The following is a 27,498-nucleotide window of genomic DNA, read 5'->3' on the forward strand; positions in this document are numbered from 1 at the left end:
CGTAGACACCCGCCTGCCTGAAAGCGGGGAGAGAGGTAAATGTGACGGGGCTGCTGGCTCCTCGGGGCAGCTTTGATGGATCAGGAAGCCCTAAAGCAGCGCTAGGATTAAAAATATCTTTAAAGCCCATCAGTAACAGCTGCTGTGAACTTGGACAGGCACCACACAGAAGCAGCAAGACTTGAAAGGGCGCTACAGGGAAAAAACCATGTAGGAGGCCCCCAGGCAACCGGGGCTGGTGCTAAGCCCAAGTCAGCTTTAGAGATGCCCAGAAAAATGCTTCTCAACCCAGAAGGGAGCCCAGCCAGGCCTGCCGCTGTGGGAAGACCAAGCTCGGGCTCCATGTGGCTGGACGAAGGGGAAAGAGAGGCTGCAAGTGGGCCCCAAGTTCATGGCTTCTGTGACATAAGAAAATCTGTACTGGGCTGAATGGTGGCCCCCCAAATTCACATCCACCTGGAACCTGTGAACACGACCTCATTTGGAAATAGGATCTTTGCGGATGTGATGAAGTTAACGATCTGGAGATGAGATCACCAGGACTGGGGGTGGGCCCTAAGCCCAATGACAGGTATCCTCAGAGGAGAGAAGCAGAGGGAGACTTGAGACACAGACACAAGGGAGAGGCTGTGTGAGGACAGAGGCAGGGATGGGAGTGATGCGGCCACAAGCCAAGGACCACCTGGAGCCACCAGAAGCAGGAAATAGCACAGAATGGAATCCCCCCAAGAGCTTGCAGAGGGCGTGGGGCCCTGCTGACACCATGATTTTGGACTTCTGGCCTCCAGAACTGGGAGAAAATACATTTCTGTTGATTTAAGCCACAAGCAGCCCTAGAAAGCTACTAGTGTCCTCTCTAGCCGTCTTGGCCTCAGTTTTCACATCTGTGAAATGGGACCAAGATCTGCACAGACTCCCGGGTCCCTGGCACCGGCTGAGCTCTGGCCCATCACCCGTGCACACACTCTCTTTCTCAGTGGGGTCCAACTGGGCACCTCGGTGGCAGAGTACATGGTCCAAGTCACACCACAGGCCGACCCAGCGGAGGGTACTCCGCTGAAAAAAGGGATGGTCCAAACTGTCTTGTCTAACCAGCAACGTGGAGCAGGGAGGGGGTAAGCGTTGGGCCCCGCGTCCAGTTGGCCAGAGTTGAGCCCCAGCTCTGCCCTACTCGCCACCTGCCTGTGGGTTGGTTTCTGCCTCCTCGTCTTTGGGATGGAAATATCCCAGCATCGCAGGGTGAGGAAGGAGTAAAGGGGCTGAGCGTGGGGCCCAGCACTGAGGCATCATCCAACCAGGACCTGCTGTCCTGTTAACAGAACGTGTTGCCCTGGTGCATGGGGGAGCCCACGGCCTCCGGAACTCAGGGATCTGTGGGGCAACAGGACCAGCCTGTACCCACCCTGCCCGGGGTCTGAGTTCAGGATGGGGAAGCACGCACGACTTGGGCCTCAAGACGCCGGAAGACCCCAAATCGCACAAAGCTCCAAGCAGAGGCCACAGCGCTCGGAGTGCAAGGACGGCCGCGCATGGACTGAACAGGGCGCAGTGTGCTGGCCTGGGATGGAGCCCCGGCTCAGCCGCCCCCCCGCTGTGTGGACAAGGCCCCCCTCCCGGCCTGGCCTGCAGCACCCTCACACGCAGGACCCGGCGGGCGAGCAGCCTTCACACGCCCCTCCCGCTGAGCCCCGCACACGCTAGAGTCGACACCCTCACATGCACACACTTACTTAACTCGGGGTCTGACGGGCTCCACACTGATGGCACAAATGAGGCACAGACCTGCAGAGGAGACACGGGGTCACACCAGCTCTTCGTTATTGAACCCAAAGCAGCCCCGAGCTCGCAAGGGCTCAACCAACACCCAGCAGTCCCCAGGGACCCGAGAGGCTGCCAGGGCCTTTGCCCAAAGTGGCCCCGCAGGCTCACCCTGCCCCTGGAGGGTGGGCACCGAATGGTGGCTAATGGCGCCACTGTGGGGTCCCCGCTCGACACCCCCTAACACCTTGGCCTCTCCAGCGACAACAACAGCACACACTCACGTCTCTGATGAGATGCAGTGGGTCAGGGCCAGACTCGGGGCCTCACCCCTGGGACGCCTTTGACAACCACCAGCTGCCTTTGTTATTTTTTTCTTTCTGTCATTTTTTTTTTTCTTTTTTAATCGTGCTACTGAGATTTGAAGCCAGACAGCTCTGCCTAAAGATCCTGTGGATCTCCCCGCTGCCAAGCCTACCCTGGCCCGTCCTTTCCAGCACAGGAAACAGCTAGAGCTACAAGGCCCCACCCAGGACATGGACTCCCAACCCATACTGTGTGTTCAAGACACAGCATCACTGGTCCATCCGCCCTAGACGGTGGTTGGCCGGCGGGGGCAGGAAGCCAAGGGAGGTGGTGAGGCACTCGGACCCCATCACTCATGTCTGAGAGCGCTTCCCAGGGCCAGGGGCCGCAGGATCTGGGGTTTCTGCCCCTGTAGTGCTTCCCCTTCTCCGGGAGCCCCTAGCCTTGGCCACCCTGGGTCTGCCAGGCCGGGATAACCCTCAGGCCAATTTGGCTGGAACTTCACCTCATCACTCACTAACAGTGGGAAGGTTCCCTAGGAACCCATCCATCATGGAAACTGCGTTTGCCTCCCAGACGGGGGGACAAGGAGGAAGATGTTTGTGGGGCACCTTTCGACCATAGGAGTGTCTGGAATATTAAATGAAATCCTACAGCGAGTGGCAGCAGCGGGAGGGGAGACAAGGCTGTGAGGCTGACTCAGCCCCGCTACATGCTAGCTATTCCACCCAGGAGGCCTCAGGGCCTCCGTCTTCCCATCTGTAGGCTGGGTTGATAACAGCACGCCCACTGAGATGTTAAATGAGGGAAGGTGTGCGAAGCCCCGGCCCCCCGCGCCTGGCCCAGTAAACAGGGCTGGAGCCATCCCTCCTCCGCGGGCTCCCACCCCCCACACGGCCCTCACCTGGGAAGATGAAGATGAAGAAGGAGCTGACGCCACCGATGATGCCGATGATCTCGCTGAGGTCGGGCAGGAACAGGGCCATGGCGAGCGTCACGGTGACCCACAGGACGGTCAGCGACATCCGGACCCATGGCCCCGAGGGCTCGGCCAGGGGCTGGGGCCCACACGCCCAGCAGCAGCCCCTCCTCCAGAAATCCTGCATCACTGACCTGGAGGCCACGCACTATGGGCTCCCACGGGCTCCCGGGGGCTGTAGCCCTGCTCTCGCCCACCACTGGGTGCCCCAGAGTGCCCCCCACCACCACCCTGCACACCAGCAGGGCTCACGCCCTGGGAACCCCCGCCGCACATGGGTAGCCGACAGGGCGGGGCCACATTGGGCCGCCAAGCTCCGGGGGCCAGGCTCCAGTCCTGACACCAGCTGGGCGACGCTGGCCAAACCACCTGACTCCCCTGCCCGTCTCCTCCTCTAGGAAACAGAGGCGAAGACAGTCCCCACGCCACATGGGCTGGCGTGGCGCCTGGCACGTGCTAATTTTCGACAGGTGCTGTGCTCTGCACTGAACCATGTCCCACGAGCTGGCCTCACCTCCCCAGGAAGAGCACGACGGGGTAGGCAGTCACGATGGACACAGTGAAGAGGACCCGGGCAACGATAATGACCCCATCGTTGCCTGGGTAGGACATCAGGATGTCAGCAGAAACGTCTGTCCCAAAAGTCAGGAAGCCGTACACGCCTGTGAAGGGTAAAGGGGGGAACACAAGAGAGCTGATTAGAAAAATGCTGTCCCCCCACCTCAACTCCGACACGCAGACAGCACCCAGATCTACCGCTGCTAAGGTTTCCCCTAGGAGCTGACAGAAAGTTCTAGAATCTCCCAAGGCTTTCCTGTCCTCAGTCTACAGGATCCTGGTCCTTCCGACTCAAACTCCTGCTGGGCAAAACTGTCCCTTGTCCTTCTTCCAAACAGCTCACGGCACCCGTACAAGGCACCCCCTCGTGGGCGTGGACTGACTGGAAGCAGTCTGAACAATGCTTTCCGTGCCCTGTCCACCCCACCCTTAGAGCACCTAGAGAAAGAAGCTGTCAGTGCGCCCATTTTCCTGATGGGGAAAATCAAGACCCAAGGTGTCAACAACTGTCTGGAATAACACAGCTCATTACAGCAGAAGTCAGGTCCCTACCCCACAACCCAGCACTGCCTCTCGGCCTCCGCGTCACCTGCCCGGTCCTGAGACATCCATCGCTGACCAAGAGCTGTGGTTTGCTTTGGTTTTTCTCCAGTCCCAGGATCCTGCTGGCCCTGGACCATCTGAAGGAGACTCTCAATCACCGGGTCCAACTCAGGGGCCACAGAATGAGAGAGACCTCCCCTGCTAGACAAAAGTCACCCAGCAAGTGTCCAAGGCCCCTGACACATCTGTGGGAGCCCAAGAGCTCCCTGAATCAGAGACTCTGATAGGCTGACGAAAGAAAGGGCTGCTAGTAGTCAGCCTGAGCCCGGGCCCTGGGCTGTGCACCGGATGTGCTGTGGGACCTCGGGTGTGGCACAGCCCCTCTCTGAGCCACACTTCTGTCACCTCTGAAGACCCTCCTGTGGCAGTGTGTGGATGGTGAAACCCACTGCATCCAAGAGAGTGTTCTGTAAACCACTGCCTGGATCTAACGCTCCGACAGCCATCACTGACGCCATCCCACGAAACAGGCACGCAGGGGCGTGGGGCGTGAAGAGCAGGGGCTTAGGAGACAGACGGGCCACGGTTTGCATCTCAGCTTTGCCACGTCTAATTGGGAGACCCTGGACAAGCCATGGCAACCCTCTGAGCCTCAGTGGCCTCCGCTATGAATTGTGGACTCTCCTGGGGGTGTTAGGGACAAAAGCAGCACAGGCAGTCAAACCACTTAGCACTGCACCCAGGACGCGGTAGGGTCTCTATACACACTTGTGATTATCCCGGTTTCTCCCACTGCTCCGCACCCAGGTCCCGGGCACCCCGCACGGGCCTTACCTGTCAGCGAGTAGACAAGGCAGCAGGCCAGCAAGGACAGCACGGAGACGAGGGCCCAGTGCCCGAGGCTCTGGTGGCGCATACTGCAGTAGATGGACACGGCAGCTTCGTGACACTGCAAGGGAGCAGCAGGGTCAACGGGAGTGGAGCCAGCTGGGTGCTAGAATCACCTGGCGCCATCTAAAAAGTCTCAGTGTCTTGGGACTTCCCTGGTGGTCCAGTGGTAAAGAATCCCCCTTCCAATGCAGGGGACATGGGTTCAATCCCTGGTCAGGGAACTAAGATCCCACATGCTGCAGGGCAACTAAGCCCGTGCGCCACAACAAAAGTCCCGAGCGTCGCAACTAAGACCCGACACAGCCAAAAATAAATAAATAAAATATTTTTAAAAATACAAAAAAAAAAAAAGTATCAGTGTCCCAAAACATGGGTAACAACCCAAACGCCCACCAAGAGCAGAAGGTAGAAGTCATCAGAGATTCATGTGTAGAATACTACACGGCACTGAAAAGGGGTGAACACAACTGCACACCTCAACACAGAGAGCCCTGCAGCTGTAACGTGGAGCAAAAGACGCCAAAGAAGAACATTTCCGTGTACGTGAAGTTCAGGTTACAACCAAACAAGCCAGGACGGGGTCTCAACCGCATCATTGCTGATGCTTGGGGACTGTCCTGCGTATGGTGGGATACGGATCACGTCCCCTGGCCCTGACCCACTAGATGCCAGGAGCCTCCCCCACAGGCGTGACAATCAAAAATGTCTGCAGGCATTGCCAAATGTCCCCTAGGGGGCAAAATCACCCTCAGTTGAGAGTTACCGTTTGTGGTGACAGAGGGCAGAAGAGTGGGGTGGGGTGGTGCTATTGAGGGAACATTCCAGGGGTGCTGACGATGTTCTATATCCCCATCGGGGTGGTGGTTTCATGGGAGTACACATATTTATGATTTATATACTTCCTACACTGTATCACAGGCTCAATTTGTTTTTTTTTTTTTTTGCGGTACGCGGGCCTCTCACTGCTGTGGCCTCTCCCGTTGCAGAGCACAGGCTCCGGACGCGCAGGCTCAGCGGCCATGGCTCACGGGCCCAGCCGCTCCGCGGCATGTGGGATCCTCCCAGACCGGGGCACGAACCCGTGTCCCCTGCATCGGCAGGCGGACTCTCAACCACTGCGCCACTAGGGGAGCCCACATGGTCAAATTTTTAAACATATAAAATACATGTAGCCAATGCCAGGAGCCCACCTGTGATGTGGACTTTATTTATCTGGGGCAGGTCCTGGGCAGCGGTGTTTTATCAGCAGCCCAGGAGACCCTGATGAGCAGCCAGGGGTGAGAGGTGCTGCTGTATCTGGATGTGCCCTATGGGTTCTGGGATTTTCCCAGGCTCCCAGGGCAGGGTTCCCACCACCACATCCATTCACTCACTTCTGATCAAAGCCAACAGGATGACCGTCCATGCCTGCCCACTCCCCAGGCTCAAGAGCCCTGCTCCCCTCGCCCACCGAGCTCAGCCCACCATGGTCCCTCTTCGCTGCCTCAGGGCCTTTGCCCGTGCTGTGTGCTCTGCCTGCGATGTCTCCTGATCCAGCCAGCTTCTACTCATCCTTTAGGAAAGCCCTCCTCCCCAGCTGGCCGAGTTCTGCTCTCACGCCCCCCATGTGAGCACATCTGGGTTTGCTGGTTCAGCCTCTGTCAGGTATGTGGTGTCAGACACACCTGCCTCCCTCATTCCCAGCACAGAGCCTGGCCCACGGGTGAAGGGCACTCCGGCGGTTACTCAATCATCCATCCCTTTGCCCCACTTACAGCCACGAGGCCTCCCTGCACCCAACCCCAGCTCTCCACACTCAGGTCCTTATATCAGCGCCCCTTGTTGCCAGTGTGGGGTACCCATCAACCATCCTCACACAGTCCCCACCCTCATGGAGTGCCCACTGTGAGGGGCTGGGGCACACCAGCCTCAGGCCTCCCGATTCCAGCCACAGAGGCGGCGTCCAGCCTGGGGCAAGCACGTGCGCGCGCGCACACACACACACACACACACACACACGCCCTCAACCAACAAGCAGTGGAACTCAGGATCAACGTTCCCACCTCCTATACTCCAGAGCCCAGACATGGGGGAAAGGATGCTTGGTGGTTGCAGGATGGGGCCCTGCCCTTCTTCCTGTTTCTCCTAAGCCTCCTGGATTGTGTTTCTCTTGGTCTTATGCCGGGAAATAAAGCTTCTGAGGGCAGGGCTGCCCTGCTGGGACAGCATCCAGGACGCTGACTGGCCAATAGCAAGCTCACTATTCACTACGTGATGGGATGCGGGGCAGAGGAGCATGTAGTGGGTAAGCAGTGGAAACGGTCCAAACGGCCACCAGCTGAAGAAAGGGAAAACAAACTATGGACTCTCCAAACAGTGCAATATCATTCAGCTGTGAAAAGGGACGCGGTCCTGACACGTGTACCACACGGACGATCCTCAGAAACACCACGGTGAGTGGGACTTCCCTGGTGGCGCACTGGTTAAGAATATGCCTGCCAATGCAGGGGACATGGGTTTGAGCCCTGGTCCGGGAAGATCCCACATGCCGCGGAGCAACTAAGACCGTGCGCAACTACTGAGCCTGCGCTCTAGAGCCCGCAAGCCACAACTACTGAGGCTGCACGCCACAACTACTGAAGCCCACGCGCCTAGAGCCCGTGCTCCGCAACAAGAAAAGCCACCACAATGAGAAGCCCGTGCACCACAACGAAGAGAAGCCCCCGCTCGCCGCAACTAGAGAAAGCCCGCGTGCAGCAACAAAGACCCAACGCGGGCAGAAATATAAATTAAAAACAAAACAAAACACCACGTCGAGTGAAAGAAGCCAGCTACAAAGAACCATATACTGTATGATTCCACTTACATGAAGCGCCCAGCACAGGCACATCCAGAGAGACAGAAAAATCTGTGGTTGCCAGGGCTAGGAGGGAAACAAGAGGGGAATGGGGAGTGACTGGTAATAAGTACAAGTTTCTTTTGAAGGTGATGAAAATGTTGTAAAATTGATGGTGGCGATGGTTGCACAACTCTGAACATATTAAAAACCACTGAACTGTACACGTTAGAGGGGTGAGTTGTACGCCACGTAAGTTGTATCTCAAAGCCGTTTAAAAACACCAAGGGGAAAGAAGACACACAGAGGGCCAACAGGCACATGAAAAGATGCTCAACAACGCTAATTATTAGAGAAATGCAAATCAAAACTACAATGAGGTACCACCTCACACCAGTTAGAATGGCCATCATCAAAAAGTCTACAAATAACAAATGCTGGAGAGGGTGTGGAGAAAAGGGAACCCTCCTATACTGCTGGTGGGAATGTAAATTGGTACAGGCACTATGGAGAACAGTATGGAGGTTCCTTTAAAAACTAAGAACAGAACTACCATATGATCCTACAATCCCACTCCTGGGCATATATCTGGAGAAAACCATAATTCGAAAAGATACACGCACCCCAATATTCATCACAGCACTATTTACAATAGCCAAGACATGGAAGCAACCTAAATGTCCACTGACAGATGAACGGATAAAGAAGATGTGGTACATATATACAATGGAATATTACTCAGCCATAAAAAGGAATGAAATAATGCCATTTGCAGCAACATGGATGGACCTAAAGATTATCATACTAAATGAAGTAAGCCAAAGAAAGACAAATATCATGACATCATTTATACGTGGCATCTAAAAAAAAAAAAAGATACAAATGAACTTATTTCCAAAACAGAAAAAGACTCACAAACATAGAAAACTAACTTATGGTCACCAAAGGGGAAAGGGGGATGGGGGCAGGGATAAATTAGGAGTTTGGAATTAACATATACACACTACGATGGATAAAACAGATAACCAACAAGGACCTCCTGTATAACACAGGGAACTATACTCAATATTTTGTAATAACCTCTAAAGAAAAAAAAATCTGAAAACGAATATGCGTATATATTCAGCTACATATACCTGAATTGCTGTGCTGTACACCTGAAACTAACACGGTGTTGTAAATCAATCATACTTCAATTAAAAAAACACAAACAAGGGAGAAGTACCGCGTGTGGCCAGGGTGTCTGGGAGCAGAGCCTGCACCCACAACCCGTGCTCCCCTAGGCCCCTCCTTCCGACTCTGCTTAGGCTGGACGGGGTGCCCCGCTGCTAAGTCTGTGGGGAGCGGTGTGTTTGAACCCGACCTCCCGATGACACCCACGCCTTCCCCCGCACAGCAGCCCCTCCAGCCCAGCGCCACTCCTCACTGGGCTCCCCGACACCTTCACCTGCACCTAGTTCCCCCACCCCCAGATCCCTGTCTCCCCAAGCTGGATCCTGGCAACCCTATCCCCGGCCTTGGCAACTAGTCCTCTGCCCCACCCCCGCCCTGCAATCCACATCCTTTCCCGGCTCCCCCATCTCCGCATCCCGTGTCCCTGGAAACGGCAGCCCAGGCCTCGGTTGCTAGGAGAATGGGATGAGGGAGCCGAGGCAAAGGTGAGGGGGGCACCTCCTCACAAGCATCTGGAAAGCACCCCGCACCCCTGCCCAGCGCGAGCCTGCTACACCATATGGTGCTCGGGGACCCGAGAGAGGACTGGCTAAACGACATCCAAACGGTTGACAGCAAAATCGTCGCCTTCCATCTTTCAAAATATTGGGTGTGCAGGAAGAAACGTGAGAAATTCTGTAAGCGGCTTGCTAAGCTCCAGAAACGCTACAGCGACTCATTTATAAAAAAGAGCAACGGAAATGTTTCAGGACTTTTCTTTTCCCCAAAAAGTGGTTCTCAAAGAAAACATAAGCTGACAAACACAAAGTGGAGCTGGTTGGTGAGCACAGCAAGAAGCCGCTCAGGCTACGAAGCTGAGACACTGTCAACCCCGAGCCACTTTCCCTCGAGAACTGGATTTCACTGGGGGCGGTTTTGTTGTTGTCGTGGTGGGGAGGTGGTTGTTTTTAGGAGAGAGGCAAATCTTTCCTAAAATAAACAATGGAGCAAGGGAGTCAGCTGCCACCTGCCAGGAGACTGCGAGACCCCAGGAAAGCCCAGAAGGCGGGGAGCGAAGCCCAACGCCAGCCCCGCCCAGCCCCTTGCAGCTCTCCAGCCTGGGACCCCCGCCCCCTCCGGGGCTCTCCGGCTGAAGCGCCCTCCCCTTCTAGCTGGCCACCTCCCACACATTGCTCAAGACTCCTCCCAGACATCTGCGCCTGGGAAAGGGCATATCTGAATCTGCCCCACCCAGCGCTGCGGCGGAAGCCCCTCCACTGGATTCCACGCACGGAATTCCTCACTCCATACCATTCTATCAAAGTCTATATATTCTGCGCAGTACCGCCAGCTCCCCACGCACCTTCCCGCCCTCCTAGCCGGCAAGCCTCCAGGCCCCCGCGGCAGAAGCCACCTGCACGAAGGCGTTCTACGTAAGCAGGCCGCTCCAGGTCCCCAGGCGTGGCGACTCGGCCGTGAGGACTTCGCAAAGGAGGGGACAGGTCCCGGGCCCACACACTCGACCCCAGACCCAACAAACAAAGGTGCTGCTGCTGGCTGTTGGCGGGGCCGGTTCCCAGCTCCGAGCCCAGATGCCGGCCACATGCACCGTCTCCCAAAGACAGCCCATCTCACCCTGGAACAAGTCCTTGAGCTTCTCCCGACAGGGAGGCCACGCTCTCCTGAGGGAGCAGGCGGTCCCCAGAGCCTGCAAATGCCACCCTCTGCAACACGGACGCCAAGGTTACCTGAAATCCGAAGCAGATGGTGGGAAAGACACTAAATACGGAGGCCCAGGAGAAAGGACTGTAAAGAGATGAAAACGGGTGTTTGTTACAAAAAGTTAAACTCAAAACAACCTTCAACTTGAAAATGAGTTTTCAACACCACCAGCAAGATATAACTAAGCGTGACTGTAAGACAGGTTTTAAAAACCATGTCCACTGCCGGGTTTGGGGCGTTGGAAAAGGCTGCATGTTAAATGCTGCACTTTCTAAGTACATCTGTGCTGACATATGGTAACTTGACATTCTCCCTGCAGGCACAACTTGGGCAGGGCGTGGCTGGGAGGAACTCCCAGCCTCCCTTGGAGGCTGCCTGTGCCCAGTGAGCTTAGGGGCTGGGGTGGTTGGGGGCACAGGGAGCATCCATCAAACAGATCCCACAGGGCAAGGATGGTTTGACCTCTGTCCAAGAGAACTGAGGTGTGCATGGGGCAGAATCTTCAGGTCAAGCCCTCTCAGTGGTCCCCACATGGTGGCCCTCCAGCTTCCTTTAATAATCAGCTCTACGTACCAGCTTCCGGCACCTTTAGGGACACATAGTGGAGGGAGCATATACAGCACCCGCTATAGAATCAGGGTTTCCTGCTTGTGGTAGAAGAGTGGGCCCCAAAGAGATCCATGTCCTAACCCTGGGAACCTTACACGACACAAGATGACCCTGGAGGATCTCGGCCCAATGTAGCCCAAGGATCCTTGCAGTCAGAGAACCTTCCCCAGCTATGGTCAAAGGGAGCTGTGACCAGAGAAGCAGGGTCAGAGAGATGGAACTTTGCTGGCTTTGAAGATGGAGGAAGGGGCCCCGAGCCAAGGAATGTGGGCACTTCTAGGAGTTGGAAATGGATTCCAATCTAGAGCTTCCAAAAGGAACACAGCCCTGCTGACAGCTTGATTTTAGCCCAGTGAGACCTATTCTGGACTTCTGATATCAGAACTGTAAGAGAATAAATTTGTGTAGTTTAAGTCACCAAGTTTGGCAGGAACGTGTCACAGCAGCCACGGGGAAAGTCACACGGTGATATCTCCCCTTCTGTGCTGCGCTCCGGCCGCCTCTTAACTCTGGGTGCAGATCACGAAGCCTCCCCGCCAAGCCCTGCCTTCCTGGACTTTCCTCAACAGCACTGTCAGCCGATGGCCAGCTTCTTAGCGCCCACGCTCCCACGGCTCCATCTGCCTGCCTGCGTCCTCTGGGCCTCATGTGCCGTCCTCTCCTGTTCCCGTGGGTGAGACTGCCCAAGCTCCAGCCTTGGAGGCTCCATTTCCACAGAGCAGGACCCTCCCCTCCGCAGACTCAAGGCCACAGATGAGCAGTGGATCTGGCCCTCTTCTGATCGGGTTTCCTCCACTGCTGGATCATGCCGTCGGTGTGCCGTGGGCCACACGGGCCGTGGCCTCTGTGCCCCAGCACTTTCCGCTTCTCCCCTCTTCAGAAGAGCTCTTTCCCGGCTTTTCCCTTCCCCCTTCTCCTGAACCCAATCCACCTGGGCCTTCAACCCCGCCTCCTGCCCTGATGAAACTCAGCCACATCGAGCGGCCTCCGTGGCCAAATCAGACGCCAGGGCTCAGCCCCATGTGACCCAGAAGCGGCAGCTGGTGGCGATCACCCCAACCTTCTTGAAATTCTGCTGACTTCTGAGACCCAGATTCTATTATCCTCTGTCCTGGGTTGTACAGTGTCCCCCTAGATTTATAGCCACTGGGAACCTCAGAATGAAATCTTATTTGGAAAAAGGGTCTTTGTAGATGTAATTGGCTAAATGAAGATGAGGTCACACTGAAGTAGGCTGGGAGTTAACCCAACAACTGGTGTCCTTATAGGAAGAGGAAACACACAGGGCAGAGGCCGTGTGACCATGGGGGCCGAGTCTGGAGCGAAGCATGTGCAGACCAAGGAAGGCCAAAGAGTGCCGGCAACACCGACGCTGGGAGGGGCAGGAAGGACCCTCCCCCGGAGCCTCCAGAGGGAGCGCAGCCTTGCCCACACCTTGATTTTGGACTTCTAGCTTCCAGAACCAGGGGAGAAGTTGCTGCTGCTTTCAGCCACCCGGTTTGTGCTCATGTGTTACTACGAGCAGCCCCAAGAAGCTAACACGTGCTGCTAACTTGCCATCCCTCTCGCTGATCCCCCAGGGCCTGGCGGAGGGCCACCAGCTCAGTTCTCACCTGGGCTCCTGGCCTTACTTCCACGCCATCTATGGGTTGATGTTCCTCTCTCCAGCCCAGGCCTCTCTGGACTCCAGGCGCACAGTCTGACCAGCTCCCTGACGTCTTTATTTAGTGTCTCACAGCCGTCTCCAACCTTACACATCCCCACCCGACCCCTCCCCGCCCCATCCAGCCCATGAAACGGCATCGCCAAAGCTCAGAGTCACCCGGACTCTCTTCTCTCTCTCTCACTCCACTTCCAACCTACCCTCCAGGAGGGTGCACACGATTTGCGGGACCCAGTGCAAAATGAAAGTGCCGGCCCCTGTTCAACAGCGGTTAAGCGTTTCAGGATGGCGACAGCAGGGCGTTAAACCAAGCGCAGGGCCTTTCTCAGCCCAGGACCCTGGGGGATGTCACAGGTCACAGGCTCATGGAGCTGGCCTGCCACCAGCCGATTTGATTTCAAGCCCCTGCTGTGATCAAAACCCTGCAGTGGCTTCCGTGCAAAACTGAAGTCCTCACCGCAGCTCTGCATCCCTACAGGATACCCGCCCCCCAGGCCCACTCCCACTCTTGGCCTCGCTCAGGCTCGTCGGGCCTCACTGGCCTCTGCCCCTGCACCTGCATCTTGCTGGCTGGTTCTGCGGCCCCTAAGCTGTGGGGAACGCGTCTGCAACAGCCTAGGAGCCCCAGGCTGGTGGGGTGTCCAGTGCTTCCGTGTCCCTTAGCCTGTCCCCCGTCCCCACTAGTGATAGCACTGTCGTTCTGAAGAAGGAAAGGAGCTTTTTTTTGGCTGCACCGTGTGGCACGTGGGATCTTAGTTCCCCGACCAGGGCTTGAACCCACGCTCCCTGCAGTGGAAGCACAGAGTCCTAACCACTGGACCGCCAGGGAAGTCCCAGGAAAGGAGGTTTTGCTGAGTTCTACGGCATCAGAGACTTGAAGGATTTCACGGGACGAGCCAGGGCTCTGTGCAAACCATAGGCAGGGTTGGGGGGAGAAGCGTCCCTCGGCCCTCACAGCAGCCCCGGGAAGCCATCGCCCAAGACTCACCTCGACGCCAGGCGGGGCTCACGAGCGAGGTCTTGGGGCCCGAGGTAGTACTGTGCCACGATGACCAGGGCTAGGTAGCAGGCGGCCAGGGTGCCTAAGATGCTAACACATGGACGGAGCGCAGTGTTAGGGGGCCTCTATGGTGAGGTAGGGCCTGGGGAGCCACACGGAGTGGGGTCTCAATGCCAGCTCTGCCCACACAGGCAAGGTGTCAGGCCAGTGTCTGGACTCCATTTCCTTATCTGCACAATGGGGACAGCGGGAAGAGCATTCCAGGCAGGCAGGCAGGGCAGGGCTGCGCTCAGGCCCAGCGAGGTCAGACCTGCGAGCCTGTGATCGCTACGGGCGCCCCCGTCTCTCCACCAACAGCCGCTGGGATTCAGCATCTAAGTCGGGACACTGCCCGCTGGGCCACAGCATAGGGGGAAGGAGGACCCTGGCTCGGTTGGCGAGGGCTGGGGGTGCCCGGGGGGCAAGGGGGTCCTGCCCACTCTTTCTCTGCTCCATTTCGTTACACGACAGGGGAAGGCGGGTTGCACACTTGTGTGAAGACTTTTGCCAGGCTTAATTTTTGCAAAAGTACATGGAGAGCCTCAGACGGTAAAATGGGAAAAAGTGTGTGTGTGTGTGTGTGTGTGTGTGTGTGTGTGTGTGTGTGTGTCCGTGCCAGCATATGTGCGTGTGTGTGCAGAAAAAGTCTACAATCATTAGGTAACAAAATGTCAGCTGCAGGTCCTGTCATTACGGGTAAATTTCTTTTTTGTTTATCTGTATTTTCTATCAGGCACATGTATGACTTGTGTAATTAAACATTTTTTCCCCCTTCTGCAAATGGGAAGACCCGTGCTAGCAGCTCCCCTGTCCCAGGCGGACAGAAATCACCCACCAAGTGCCCGCCGAGGTGGGGACCCAGCCCCAGCCATCGTCCTGCCAGGAAGGGGCTGCAGCCTGTACCTTGTGTATTTCTGGAAGCCGATCTCACGTGGGGCGGACAGGGGCAGGATGGCCAGCATGGAGAGCAGCGTCAGGGTGAAGCGCTGGTTGGTGTACCAGGGCTGCGGGGCTGGCGGGGCGCTGGGCAACAGCAGGTCACACACTAGGGGGAGGGAGGGAAGGAGATGCAGCGAGCCCCGCGTGGCCTCCCCCAGCTGAAGAGCCGCGGTCACAGGGTTCCCAGCTCTGGGTCCTCGGGTGGGTTCGCCGTGGGCACTGAGTCATCCCCGTGAGTTTAAAGGGATGGGATGACAAGCATGATGGGGACCTTGTCACGTGCCACCAGGACGGAGGGAACAAACACGCTGTAGGCATTCATTCAACAGACCTTCACCGAGTTCCTTCCGCCCGGCAGGCGCTGCTCTAAGAGCTGGAATCGGCAGCAAACGACACAACTGCCCTTGAGGCACCCAGGCCCTCCTGTTTGTAAAAGATCCTTCTTGTTTACTCAAGGGCTCAAAAGGTGTGTGCGGTGAAGTCGGGGCCTGGAATACATTTCCCCCAAACAGCAGCCCAGGACAACCCCGTTATTAGAGAGAGGAGAATTAGGGCGGGGCTGAGCTGGCCGCTTCTGCTCCGCACCACATAGGCTGGGGGCCCTCGGGGGTATTTGGCAGGGGGCGGGGCTGGAGGGTCCTCGATGGCTGCGCTCACACAGGGTGCCTGGTGGGGATGCCTGAGCTCCGCAGGGGCACCCCCTGCAGACCGTCCAGCAGGCTGGTCCATGACAGCTGGGGGGTCCCGAGCCCAAGGCGGAAGGTGCCATCCTCTTAAAGGCCAGGCCTGGAACTGGCAGTGTCCCATCTGCCCTCCTCCGCCAGGCCGAGCCGTCACGGAGCCCGCTCTGATTCGGGGGAGGGGACACAGACCCCATCAACCTCTCAAGAGAAGGAACACCTAAGAGTCTGGACCCGTTTTGATTCCACCATGGTAAGACGGAGAATTTGGAGTTATCAGGTAGAAGAGGCTAGACAGATGGGGGAGAGGGGAGACCCAAGGGGAGACAGCGAGATGGCTTGAGGCCGGAAGCACGCGGACAGAAGTGCCGAGAGCTGGTTCCCAGCCCACTCTGGGGGCTGGCACTGCTGTAACATAACCCTTCCGGTTCTCACGTGCTCCGTAAAGCACGTGATGAAAAGAGATCAACGGCCTGACCACAATGGCTTGCTTCTACTGGAGTGACGCAACGGGACAGCTCCACGTGGAGCTCAGGGTACAGAGACCTCCCCTGAGGGAGGCAAGGCAGGCTTTCCTGGCCAGAGAGGCCAAGGGAATGCGCGTACCCAAAGGTGCACAGAGATCTCCGTGAGTCCCAGGCCACGTGGGGCAAGCCCTTCTTAGCCATCTGGACTCCTGAAGCCAGGAAGGCACTCCCTCTGCCATCTGGGCTGCCCAGCTCCTTCCTGAGCCCTCACTTTCCAGGCCATACCTTGGTGTCCTCGGCACCATCGTTTACAGTCACTTGTACCCAATGAACGTAATGACTCCATCAAAAACCCTAACCTCCAATTAGCTTTCAGCCCAAGTAACCTGGACTTGCCTTCAGAAAGACATATCCCTAAATATCTAACCAGAAACACGCAAACGATGCTCTCCTCCCACCAGTCAATCCACCCAGAGCTGGGGTGGCATGCCTCCAATCAATACTCTCTCCAGGTGGTCCACTAACTGAGCCCAGAACCTTCTCAACACAGCAGCCGCTCAGAATCCCCCTAAACACGGCAGCACCTCCTCCTTCCACAAATGGCAGCCCCTCAGAACCCTTCGTAGCAAGTACCCCTCGGATCCTAGGGACACGACAGCCCCTAAGATTGTTCTAAACATGGCAGCCCCTCAGAACCCTCCTCAGCATGGCAGCTGCTAAGATTCTTCCCAACATAGTGTCCCATATTTTCTCAACACTGAGGCCCTCAAAAGCCTTCTCACATGACACCCCCTCGGAATCCTTCTCAACAGGGAAGCCCTCAAAATCAGTTTCAACATGGCAGCCCCTAAGATTCCTCTCAACACTGAGGGCCTCAGATCCTCAACACAGCAGCCCCCGAAATTATTCTCAACAGGGCACCCCCTGAAAATCATTTTCAACATGGCAGCCCCTCAGAATACTCTTCCACACGACAGCCACTAATTTCTTCTCAACACTGAGGCCCTCAGAAGCCTCCTCAACAGGAAGAATCCTTCTCACGTGGCAGCCCATTGAACCCTTCTCAAGACACAGCCCCTCACATTCCTTCCTAACACGGAAGCCCCTCAGAACCTTTCTGAACACTGCAGGCCCTCAGAATCCTTCTCGACACAGCAGCCCTTGAGAATCCTCCAAAGGACGGCAGCCCCTAGGGTTTCTCTCAACACGGAGGCCCTCAGAATCCTTCCCAACACGACAGCCCCTCACAATCATTCTAAACATGGCAGCAGCTCAGAATCTTCTCAACACAGCAGGCCCTCAGAATTGTCCTCAGCAGGATAGCCACTCAGAATCCCTACCAACACCACAGCCCCTCAGTATCCTTCCCAACAAGGCAGCCCCTCAGAATCCTTCCCAACACTGCAGCTGCTAAGATTCTTCCCACTGTGGGAGTCACTAGAATCTTTCTCACACAGCATCACCTCAGAATCCTTCGCAACACAGCAGCCCGAGAACCCTCCAAATCACGGCAGCCCCTAAGATTCTTCTCAGCATGGAGGCCCTCAGAATCCTTCCCAACACGGCAGGCCCTAAGATTCTTCTAAAGAAGACAGCCCCTAGAATCCTTCTCTCATGGCAGCCCATCAGAATCCGTCCCAATACAACAGGCCCTCAGATCCTTCCCAAGAAGTCAGGCCCTCAGAATCCTTCTCAACACTGTAGCCACTAAGATTCTTCCCAACAGGGCAGCCCCTAGTATCCTCCTCAAAAAAGCAGCTCCTAAGATTCTCCTCAACACGGCAGCCCCTAGAACCCTTCTCACAAAGCAGCCCATCAAAATCCTTCCCATCACGGCAGCCCCTCAGATCCTTGCCAATAAGTCAGGCCCTCAGAATCCTTCTCAACACGGCAGGACCTCAGAATTCATCTCAGCAGAGCAGCACCACCAGTTGACCAGAATTGAACTCCGACATGACCTCTACTTGCCACTGTCAGGCAGGGCATTTCAGTGCCAATTTAAAGTTGGTTCAGATCTACCAACTTTAATTTTTGTGGAGGATAAGAGTGCTTCCCACAACATGGGAGTCTTTAATTTCCATATCCCTGCATCAGGGACCTTTTTTCACGGTTCAAGAGACAGAACAAACAGCAAAATGATAGACCGAGATGCAACCATCAGTCATTATTACATTCCAAGTAAAAGTCTAAATATGCCAATTAAAACCCGAGACTGTCAAGATGATAAGAAAGCAAGACCCAACCATATGCTGTCTACGAGAAGTGCATTTTAAAATTCCAAGGTTCAGAGTAAAAGAGTGGGAAAAGAAATTCTGTGCAAACACTAATCTTAAGGATGCTGGAGAGGCTATATTCACAGGTATATTCACAAAGCATTACAGAGACAAAAAGTGAAATTTCATAATAAAAAGGCAATTCACTGTGTGTGCTTATTCATAACAGAGCTTCAAAAACCATGAGCAAAAAATTCATAGAATTAAAGGGAAAAGTAGACAGATCTGCAATCATAATTGGAGACTTTAACACTCTCTCTCTCATAACCTGACAGAATAACTAGACTCCCCCACTGCCCCACTGCCACAAAAATCTGCAAGGCCATGGAAGATCTGATCAAAGCTCTGGATCACCCTGACCTAATGGAGAGTTCTAGAACACTGTACCAAAGAACCACAGAATACACACCGTTTAAGAGCTCACCAAGAAAGACCACATGCTGAGCCAGAGAGTAAGTCTCACATGCCAAAATTATACAGATGTGTTCTCTGACCATGGTGCATTTAAGGCAGAAACCAAAAAGGCGACATGCACAGAAAGACAAGATGAAAAGGCAGAGGGCTATGTACCAGATGAAGGAACAAGATAAAAACCCCAGAAAAACAACTAAATGAAGTGGAGATAGAAAACCTCCCAGAAAAAGAATTCAGAATAATGATAGTGAAGATGATCCAGGACCTCGTAAAAAGAATGGAGGCAAAGATCAAGAAGATGCAAGAAATGTTTAACAAAGATCTGGAAGAATTAAAGAACAAACAAACAGAGATGAACAATACAATAACTGAAAAGAAAACTACACTAGAAGGAATCAATAGCAGAATAACTGAAGCAGAAGAACGGATAAGTGACCTGGAAGACAGGATGGTGGGATTCACTGCTGCGGAACAGAATAAAGAAAAAAGATTGAAAGGAAATGAAGACAGCCTAAGAGACCTCTGGGACAACATTAAATGCAACAACATTCAACACAACAACATTCATATTATAGGGGTCCCAGAAGGAGGAGAGAGAGAGAAAGGACCTGAGAAGATATTTGAAGAGATTATAGCCAAAAACTTCCCTAACGTGGGAAAGGAAATAGCCACCCAAGCCCAGGAAGCACAGAGAGTCCCATACAGGATAAACCCAAGGAGAAACACGCCGAGACACACAGTAATCAAACTGGCAAAGATTAAAGACAAACTGCTGAAAGCAGCAAGGGAAGAACGACAAGTAACATACAAGGGAACTCTCATAAGGTAAACAGCTGATTTCTCAGCAGAAACTCTACGAGCCAGAAGGGAGTGGCGTGATATATTTAAAGTGATGAAAGGGAAGAAACTACAACCAAGATTACCCTACCCAGCAAGGATCTCATTCAGATTTGATGGTGACATCAAAAGCTTTACAGACAAGCAAAAGCTAAGAGAATTCAGCTCCACCAAACCAGCGCTACAACAAATGCTAAAGGAACTTCTCTAAGTGGGAAACACAAGAGAGGAAAAAGTCCTACAAAAACAAACCCAAAACAATTAAGAAAATGGTCATAGGAACATACATATCGATAATTACTTTAAACGTGAATGGATTAAATGCTCCAACCAAAAGACACAGGCTTGCTGAATGGATACAAAAGCAAGACCCATATATATGCTGCCTACAAGAGACCTACTTAAGACCTAGGGACACATTCAGACTGAAAGTAAGGGGATGGAAAAAGATATTCCATGCAAATAGAAACCAAAAGAACGCTGGAGTAGCAATACTCATATCAGATAAAATAGACTTTAAAATAAAGAATGTTACAGGAGACAAGGAAGGACACTACATAATAATCAAGGGATCAACCCAAGAAGAAGATATAACAATTATAAATATATATGCACCCAACATACGAGCACGTCAATACATAAGGCAACTGCTAACAGCTATAAAAGAGGAAATCGACAGTAACACAGTAATAGTGGGAACTTCAACACCTCACTTACACCAATGGACAGATCATCCAAACAGAAAATTAATAAGGAAACACAACCTTTAAATGACACAATAGACCGGACAGATTGAATTGATATTTATAGGACATTCCATCCAAAAACAGCAGATTACACTTTCTTCTCAAGTGCACATGGAACATTCTCCAGGATACATCACATCTCGGGCCACAAATAAAGGCTCAGTAAATTTAAGAAAACTGAAATCATATCAAGCCTCTTTTCTGACCACAGTGCTATGAGATTAGAAATCAATCACAGGGAAAAAATGTAAAAAAACACAAACGCATGGAGGCTAAACAATATGTTACTAAATAACCAAGAGATCACTGAAGAAATCAAAGAGGAAATCAAAAAATACCTAGAGACAAATGATACTGAAAACACAATGATCCAAAACCTATGGGATGCAGCAAAAGCAGCTCTAAGAGGGAAGTTTATAGCTATACAAGCCTACCTCAAGAAACAAGAAAAATCTCACATAAACAATCTAACCTTACACCTAAAGGAACTAGAGAAAGAAGAACAAACAAAACCCAAAGTTATCAGAAGGAAAGAAATCATAAAGATTAGAGCAGAAATAAATGAGAGAGAAACAAAGAAACCAAGCAAGGATCAATAAAACTAAAAGCTGGTTCTTTGAGAAGATAAACAAAATTGATAAACCATTAGCCAGACTCATCAAGAAAAAGAGGGAGAGGACTCAAATCAATAAAATTAGAAATGAAAAAGGAGAAGTTACAACAGACATTGCAGAAATACAAAGCATTCTAAGAGACTACTACACGCAACTCTATGCCAATAAAATGGACAACATGGAAGAAATGGACAAACTCTTAGAAAGGTATAACCTTCCAAGACTAAAGCAGGAAGAAATAGAAAATACGAACAGAACAATCACAAGTCATGAAATTGAAACTGTGATTAAAAATCTTCCAACAAACAAAAGCCCAGGACCAGATGGCTTCACAGGTGAATTCTATCAAACATTTAGAGAAGACCTAACATCCATCCTTCTCAAACTCTTCCAAAAAATTGCAGAGGAAGGAACACTCCCAAACTCATTCTATGAGGCCACCATCACCCTGATACCAAAACCAGAAAAAGATACTACAAAAGAAGAAAATTGCAGACCAGTATCACTGATGAATATAGATGCAAAAATCCTCAACAAAATACTAGCAAACAGAATCCAACAACACATTAAAAGGATCATACACCATGATCAAGTGGGATTTATCCCAGAGATACAAGGATTCTTTAATATATGCAAATCAATTGATGTGATACACCATATTAACAAATTAAACAACAAAAACCATATGATCATCTCAATAGATGCAGAAAAAGCTTTTGACAAAATTCAACACCCACTTATGATAAAAACTCTCCAGAAAGTGGGCATAAAGGGAACCTACCTCAACATAATAAGGTCCATATATGACAAACTCACAGGAAACATCATTCTCGATGGTGGAAAACTGAAACCATTTCCTCTAAGATCAGGAACAAGACAAGGATGTCCACTCTCACCATTATTATTCAACACAGTTTTGGAAGTCCTAGCCATGGCAATCAGAGAAGAAAAAGAAATAAAAGGAATACAAATTGGAAAAGAAGAAGTAAAACTGTCACTCTTTGCAGATGACATGATCCTATACATAGAGAATCCTAAAGATACCACCAGAAAACTACTAGAGCTAATCACTGAATTTGGTAAAGTTGCAGATACAAAATTAATGCACAGAAATCTCTTGCATTCCTGTACACTAATGATGAAAAATCTGAAAGATAAATTAAGGAAACACTCCCATTTACCACTGCAACAAAAAGAATAAAATACCTAGGAATAAACCTACCTAGGGAGACCAAAGACCTATATGCAGAAAACTATAAGACACTGATGAAAGAAATTAAAGATGATACCAACAGATGGAGAGATATACCATGTTCTTGAACTGGAAGAATCAATATCATGAAAATGACTATACTACCCAAAGCAATCTACAGATACAATGAAATCCCTATCAAATTACCAATAGCATTTTTTTTTTTTTTTACAGAACCAGAACAAAAAAATCTTAAAATTTGTGTGGAGACACAAAAGACCCCTAATAGCCAAAGCAGTCTTCAGGGAAAAAAGCGGAGCTGGAGGAATCAGGCTCCCTGACTTCAGACTATACTACAAAGCTACTGTACTCAAGACAATATGGTACTGGCACAAAAACAGAAATATAGATCAGTGGAACAGGATAGAAAGCCCAAAGATAAACCCACGCACCTATGGTCAACTAATCTATGACAAAGGAGGCAAGGATATACAATGGAGAAAAGACAGTCTCTTCAATAAGTGGTGCTGGGAAAACTGGACAGCTACATGTAAAAGAATAAAACTAGAATACTCCCTAACACCATACACAAAAATAAACTCAAAAAGGATTCGAGACCTAAATCTAAGACTGGACACTGTAAAACTCTTAGCGGAAAACATAGGAAGAACACTCTTTGACATAAATCAAAGCAAGATCTTTTTTGATCCACCTCCTAGAGTCATGGAAATAAAAACAAAAATAAACAAATGGGACCTAATGAAACCTAAAAGCTTTTGCAAAGCAAAGGAAACTACAAACAAGATGAAAAGACAACCCTCAGAATGGGAAAATATATTTGCAATGAATCAACGGTCAAAGGATTAATCTCCAAAATATATAAACAGCTCATGCAGCTCAATATTAAAAAAAAAAAGCCCAATCAAAAAATGGGCAGAAGACCTAAATAGACATTTCTCCAAAGAAGACATACAGATGGCCAAGAAGCACATGAAAAGCTGTTCAACATCGCTAATTATTAGAGAAATGCAAATCAAAACTACAATGAGGTATCACCTCACACAGGTTAGAATGGGCATCATCAGAAAATCTACAAACAACAAATGCTGGAGACGGTGTGGAGAAAAGGGAACGCTCTTGCACTGTTGGTGGGAGTGTAAACTAATACAGCCACTATGGAGAACAGTACGGAGGTTCCTTAAAAAACTACAAATAGAACTACCATATGACCCAGCAATCCCACTACTGGGCGTATACCCACAGAAAACCATAATTCAAAAAGACACATGCACCCCAATGTTCACTGCAGCAGTATTTACAACAGCCAGGTCATGGAAGGAACCTAAATGCCCATCGACAGATGAATGGATAAAGAAGATGTGGCACATATATACAATGGAGTATTACTCAGCCATAGAAAGGAACGAAATTGGGTCATACGTAGGGACGTGGAGGGATGTAGAGTCTGTCATACAGAGTGAAATAAGTCAGAAAGAGAAAAACTAAAAGGTACAGATGAACCAGTTTGCAGGGCAGAAATTGAGACACAGATGAAGAGAACAAACGTATGGACACCAAGCAGGGAAAGTGGTAGGGGTGGGGGTGGGGGTGTGATGAATTGGGAGACTGGGATTGTCATGTATACACTGATGTGTATAAAATTGATGACTAATAAGAACCTGCTGTATAAAAAAATTTTTAAAAAAGGAAACCAAAAAGGCAAGTAGAAAACTCCCAAATAATTAGAAATTGAATCACACAATTCTAAACATCCCATGAGTCAAATAGGAAATCATAGCAAAAATTAGCTAAGGATTGAATGGATTAAAAGTGAAATCAGAACATATCAAAATCGGTAAGACGCAGCCAAAGAGGTGCTTAGAGGGAAATTGTTAGTGGGGGGACTAGAGGCCAAGGGAGCATGGGGCTGAGCGTCTTTGACATCCCCAAATTCAAGGTGTTGCCGGTTCTCTCTCACAGGGGTGTCTTTGCAGTTGGTGCCACCTCCCCGTCTGTAGAATGAGTCCCCACTGGATCCCCAGCACAGCTCCCTCCAGCTCCTTGACTCTCACTGTGGTGGTAATTACTAACCCTGCACCTCCCTTCGCCACGACGTTAGGAGCTGGCTGTGGTCTCGGCCTCTGCTGCCTGCCAAGGGCCCGAGCCAACGTCCTGCTCATCCACCAGGAGCTCGGGAGACGCGAGCTCCACACCCGGGATCACCCCTGACTCCAGGGCAGGTACTTACACTTCTCCAGCTGGTCCCCGATCACCCTGAGGAAGGCCACGGAGATCATGAGCAGGTTGATGACGAAGCAGGCCTCACACAGCTTCCTGATGGTGGGGCCACACAGCCCTCCGACCACGCCCTGGTAGGTGGCCTGGCCACTGACGGAGGCGGCATAGCCCAGGATGACCAGCCCACTGATCAGGAAGACCAAGGAGACCTGCATAACAGGACCATGGGGCCAGGTGTGCCCACAACCGCCCCCCAGGATGCTGATACCACTCCCTCCGGGTCTCACCTGCAGAGGCCACGGCTGCCTACAGCCTAGGGCCTCTACCTGAGAAGCGACCAGCCCCCTCCCTTGAAACCAGAGCCGCAAAGCAGGTGGATTCTAGAGGCCGCACTGGCTCTATGTCTGTGAATCTGGGGTTCCCACCACTCCACACCAGTTGGACAAATGAGGCATCAGAAACTCAGTTTAAATTACTTTCCTAAGATCACATGCGTTGCAGGTGAAGAGCCATAAAGCATGATGGTTAGGAAGCAGGCATACTTGGGTTCAATTCCAACTCTGCCACTCACCTGCTCTGTGGCATGAGGCCCACCATCAACCTCTGTTTTCCCATCTGTGAAATGGGGATGATACCATCTACCTTACTGGAGAGTTGTGATGCATTTGCTTTAAACAAAGCACATAACTCACTCAGCTCAGTGCCTGGCACGTGGTAACTGCTCAAGAAATGATGGTCATTCTTATTCTCTAGACTCCCTCTCCAGTGCTCTGTTGGAATTTTTTCCAACACTGAAAAATTTTCAAACATCTAGGAAAGTTGGAAGAATTTTACAATGAACGCCATGTACCCACTACCTAGATTCTACTAGGAGGAGATCACTGTGCTTATTTGATCACATCTCTACCATGCGTCCATGTGTCCATCTAAACTTGGGGGTACGTTTCAAGGCAAGTTGTGGATATTAATTAGCATACTTCCCCCTAAAGATTTGGGCGTGCGTATCGTTAATTAGAGCTTGATGTGTGTTTACAGTCCCTCTCGTAAGATAAAATGTACACACAGTGAAATGCACAGTCTTAACTGTATATCAGTATATCACTGGAAGGGGTATAACCAACGTACATGTGCAACCTAAACCCCTACCAAGACACAAAATGTTACCACGTCCCCGAAGTTCCCTCCTGTCCCTTCCCAGTCACTTTCTGTCCCCGTGCCCAGAAAAAAACCACTCTAATATTTTTCGGCTTTTAGCCATTTTCTTATCTGCCTTTCCACCGAGTGGTAACGTTTGTGAGGGCCAGCCCTATCGGGCACATCGGTAAAGTTTATTCCTATTTTTGCCAAGTGCTATTTCACTGTGTGGACAGAAGCACAATTGGTTGATCCAATCCCCTGTTCCCAGACATCTGGGCTGTTCTTCGTGTTTGGCTACTATGAATGAAGAGCTGAGCATTCTAGAAGAAGTCATTCTGAGGACCCACGTTTCCTTCTCCTGGACACACACCGAGCAGTGGAATTCCTGGGTGTCAGGGTAGATGTGTGGTCAACTCTAGCAATTTCTTACAAACTGCTTTCCAAATCATTTGCGCCACTCGACAACCCCCCCACCGCCCCCCCCACCCCCGCCTCAACTGATGCATTTGAGACCCACTTGCCCCACGTAGTTAAATGTTTTTGAGCCTCTCCAGGATGGACAGCTACCTGTCCCTAAGCTGGACCTGGTCTCCACGGCCAAACGCCCCTCCCACACTTCTATGGAGGAGAACAACGCAGGAGCTGTGAGCTGCTCAGCCAAGAAGCTCGGGAGAGCCAGCATGGCCGTCTTCAGACACAGTTCGTGCCCCTGAACAGCAGACTCGTTCTTACGCCAGCAGCCACAACTAGGGCTGCTGAAGGGAACTTCAAACTGGACCGCCTGAGAGAAACTTGAAAGTTCAGAGCCAGGAGGAACATGCACACTCCCTCCAGCCCCTCGACCTCTGCCCATGCCGGTTCCTCTGCTTGGAACACACCCCCCCCCCCCGCCTCCACCACTGTCCCTCACCTGGGGAACTCCTATTCTTCCCCCCTCCTATCCAAGGTCACCTCCTCCAGGAAGCCTCCCCACACTTCACCCCCGAGGTGGGCTCAACCCTCCGCTTCTGGCAGAACCACACCTCTCGTGGGCCCACTTTTTTCCCCATGGTGGGTCGAATCCCCCAAAAGGTTTGTCTACATCCTCATCTCCAGAACCTGTGAAAGGGACTTACTGGCAGCCATCTTGGCAGATGCAAATAATGAACATGTAATTAAATGAAAAGGGTCTTTGCAGGTGAAATTAAGGATCTTGAGACGAGGTCATTCTGGATAAGCCAAGTGGGCCTTAAATCCAAGTGTCCTAATAAGAGACAGAAGAGGAGGAGACACAGAGAAAGCCATGTGGCGATGGGGCAGAGACTGGAGTGACGTGGCCACAAGCCAAGGAACGTCTGGAGCCCCCAGGAGCTGGAGAGGCGGGAAGGACCCTGCCGACACCTTATTTCAGACTTGCAGTCTCCGAGACTGGGAGAGAATACACTTCTGTTGTTTTACGCTGCCCAGGTTGTGGTCCTTGGGTCCAGGGGCCTGAGGCCACAGCCTCACAACTGTGCATACAGTGTGAGGATCCCTGTCTTGCTCATCCACCAGACTCTAAGCTCCATGGAGACTGGGATCGTGTCTTTTTTGCTTACCGTTTAGCCCCAGAAAAGCACCCGGAACACAGCAGGTGCTTCGTAGGTATTTGGGGATGAAAGGAAGGGAAGGGGGATGGGGGGTCAGGCCGAGCCTCTGCCAGTGAAGGTGCGTTCTCTGCTAACGCAGTGAGCTGTCCACGCAGGAGCGGCTGACCCTCGAGACGGTCCCTGAGCCTCTTAGCAGCCAGTGAGCAAAGAGCCCTCACAGCCCCTGGCCAGGCGCGCCTCTCTTTGGAGCCGAGGAGGGTCCAGGCTCGTTAATTTCATTAACCCTCCGGTGCTCATGGGGCCATTAGAGACCTAAAACCTCACACCACTGACCTCCCAGTGGCAGGCATCTTTAAAC

At 51.8% G+C, this 27,498-nt stretch overlaps 1 protein-coding gene across 1 annotated transcript in view; it reads right to left on the reverse strand.

Annotated features, from left to right (window-relative positions):
- SLC38A8 (solute carrier family 38 member 8) overlaps positions 1–27,498 on the reverse strand; it is a 30,090-nt gene that overhangs the window by 841 nt on the left and 1,751 nt on the right. The window contains exons 2-9 of the mRNA XM_022583060.3: positions 24,446–24,644; positions 14,939–15,080; positions 13,985–14,086; positions 10,751–10,808; positions 4,979–5,093; positions 3,558–3,705; positions 2,969–3,177; positions 1,731–1,782 (exon numbers count right to left, since the gene is read on the reverse strand). Coding sequence (XP_022438768.2) covers positions 1,731–1,782; positions 2,969–3,177; positions 3,558–3,705; positions 4,979–5,093; positions 10,751–10,808; positions 13,985–14,086; positions 14,939–15,080; positions 24,446–24,644 — 1,025 coding nt within the window. The remainder of the gene's footprint in view (positions 1–1,730; positions 1,783–2,968; positions 3,178–3,557; positions 3,706–4,978; positions 5,094–10,750; positions 10,809–13,984; positions 14,087–14,938; positions 15,081–24,445; positions 24,645–27,498) is intronic.

The sequence above is a fragment of the Delphinapterus leucas genome, chromosome 20 (assembly GCF_059928025.1).
Source record: "Delphinapterus leucas isolate spDelLeu-1000000601 "Yukka" chromosome 20, BTC_Dleu_Yukka2, whole genome shotgun sequence".
NCBI classification, from domain to species: domain Eukaryota; kingdom Metazoa; phylum Chordata; class Mammalia; order Artiodactyla; family Monodontidae; genus Delphinapterus; species Delphinapterus leucas.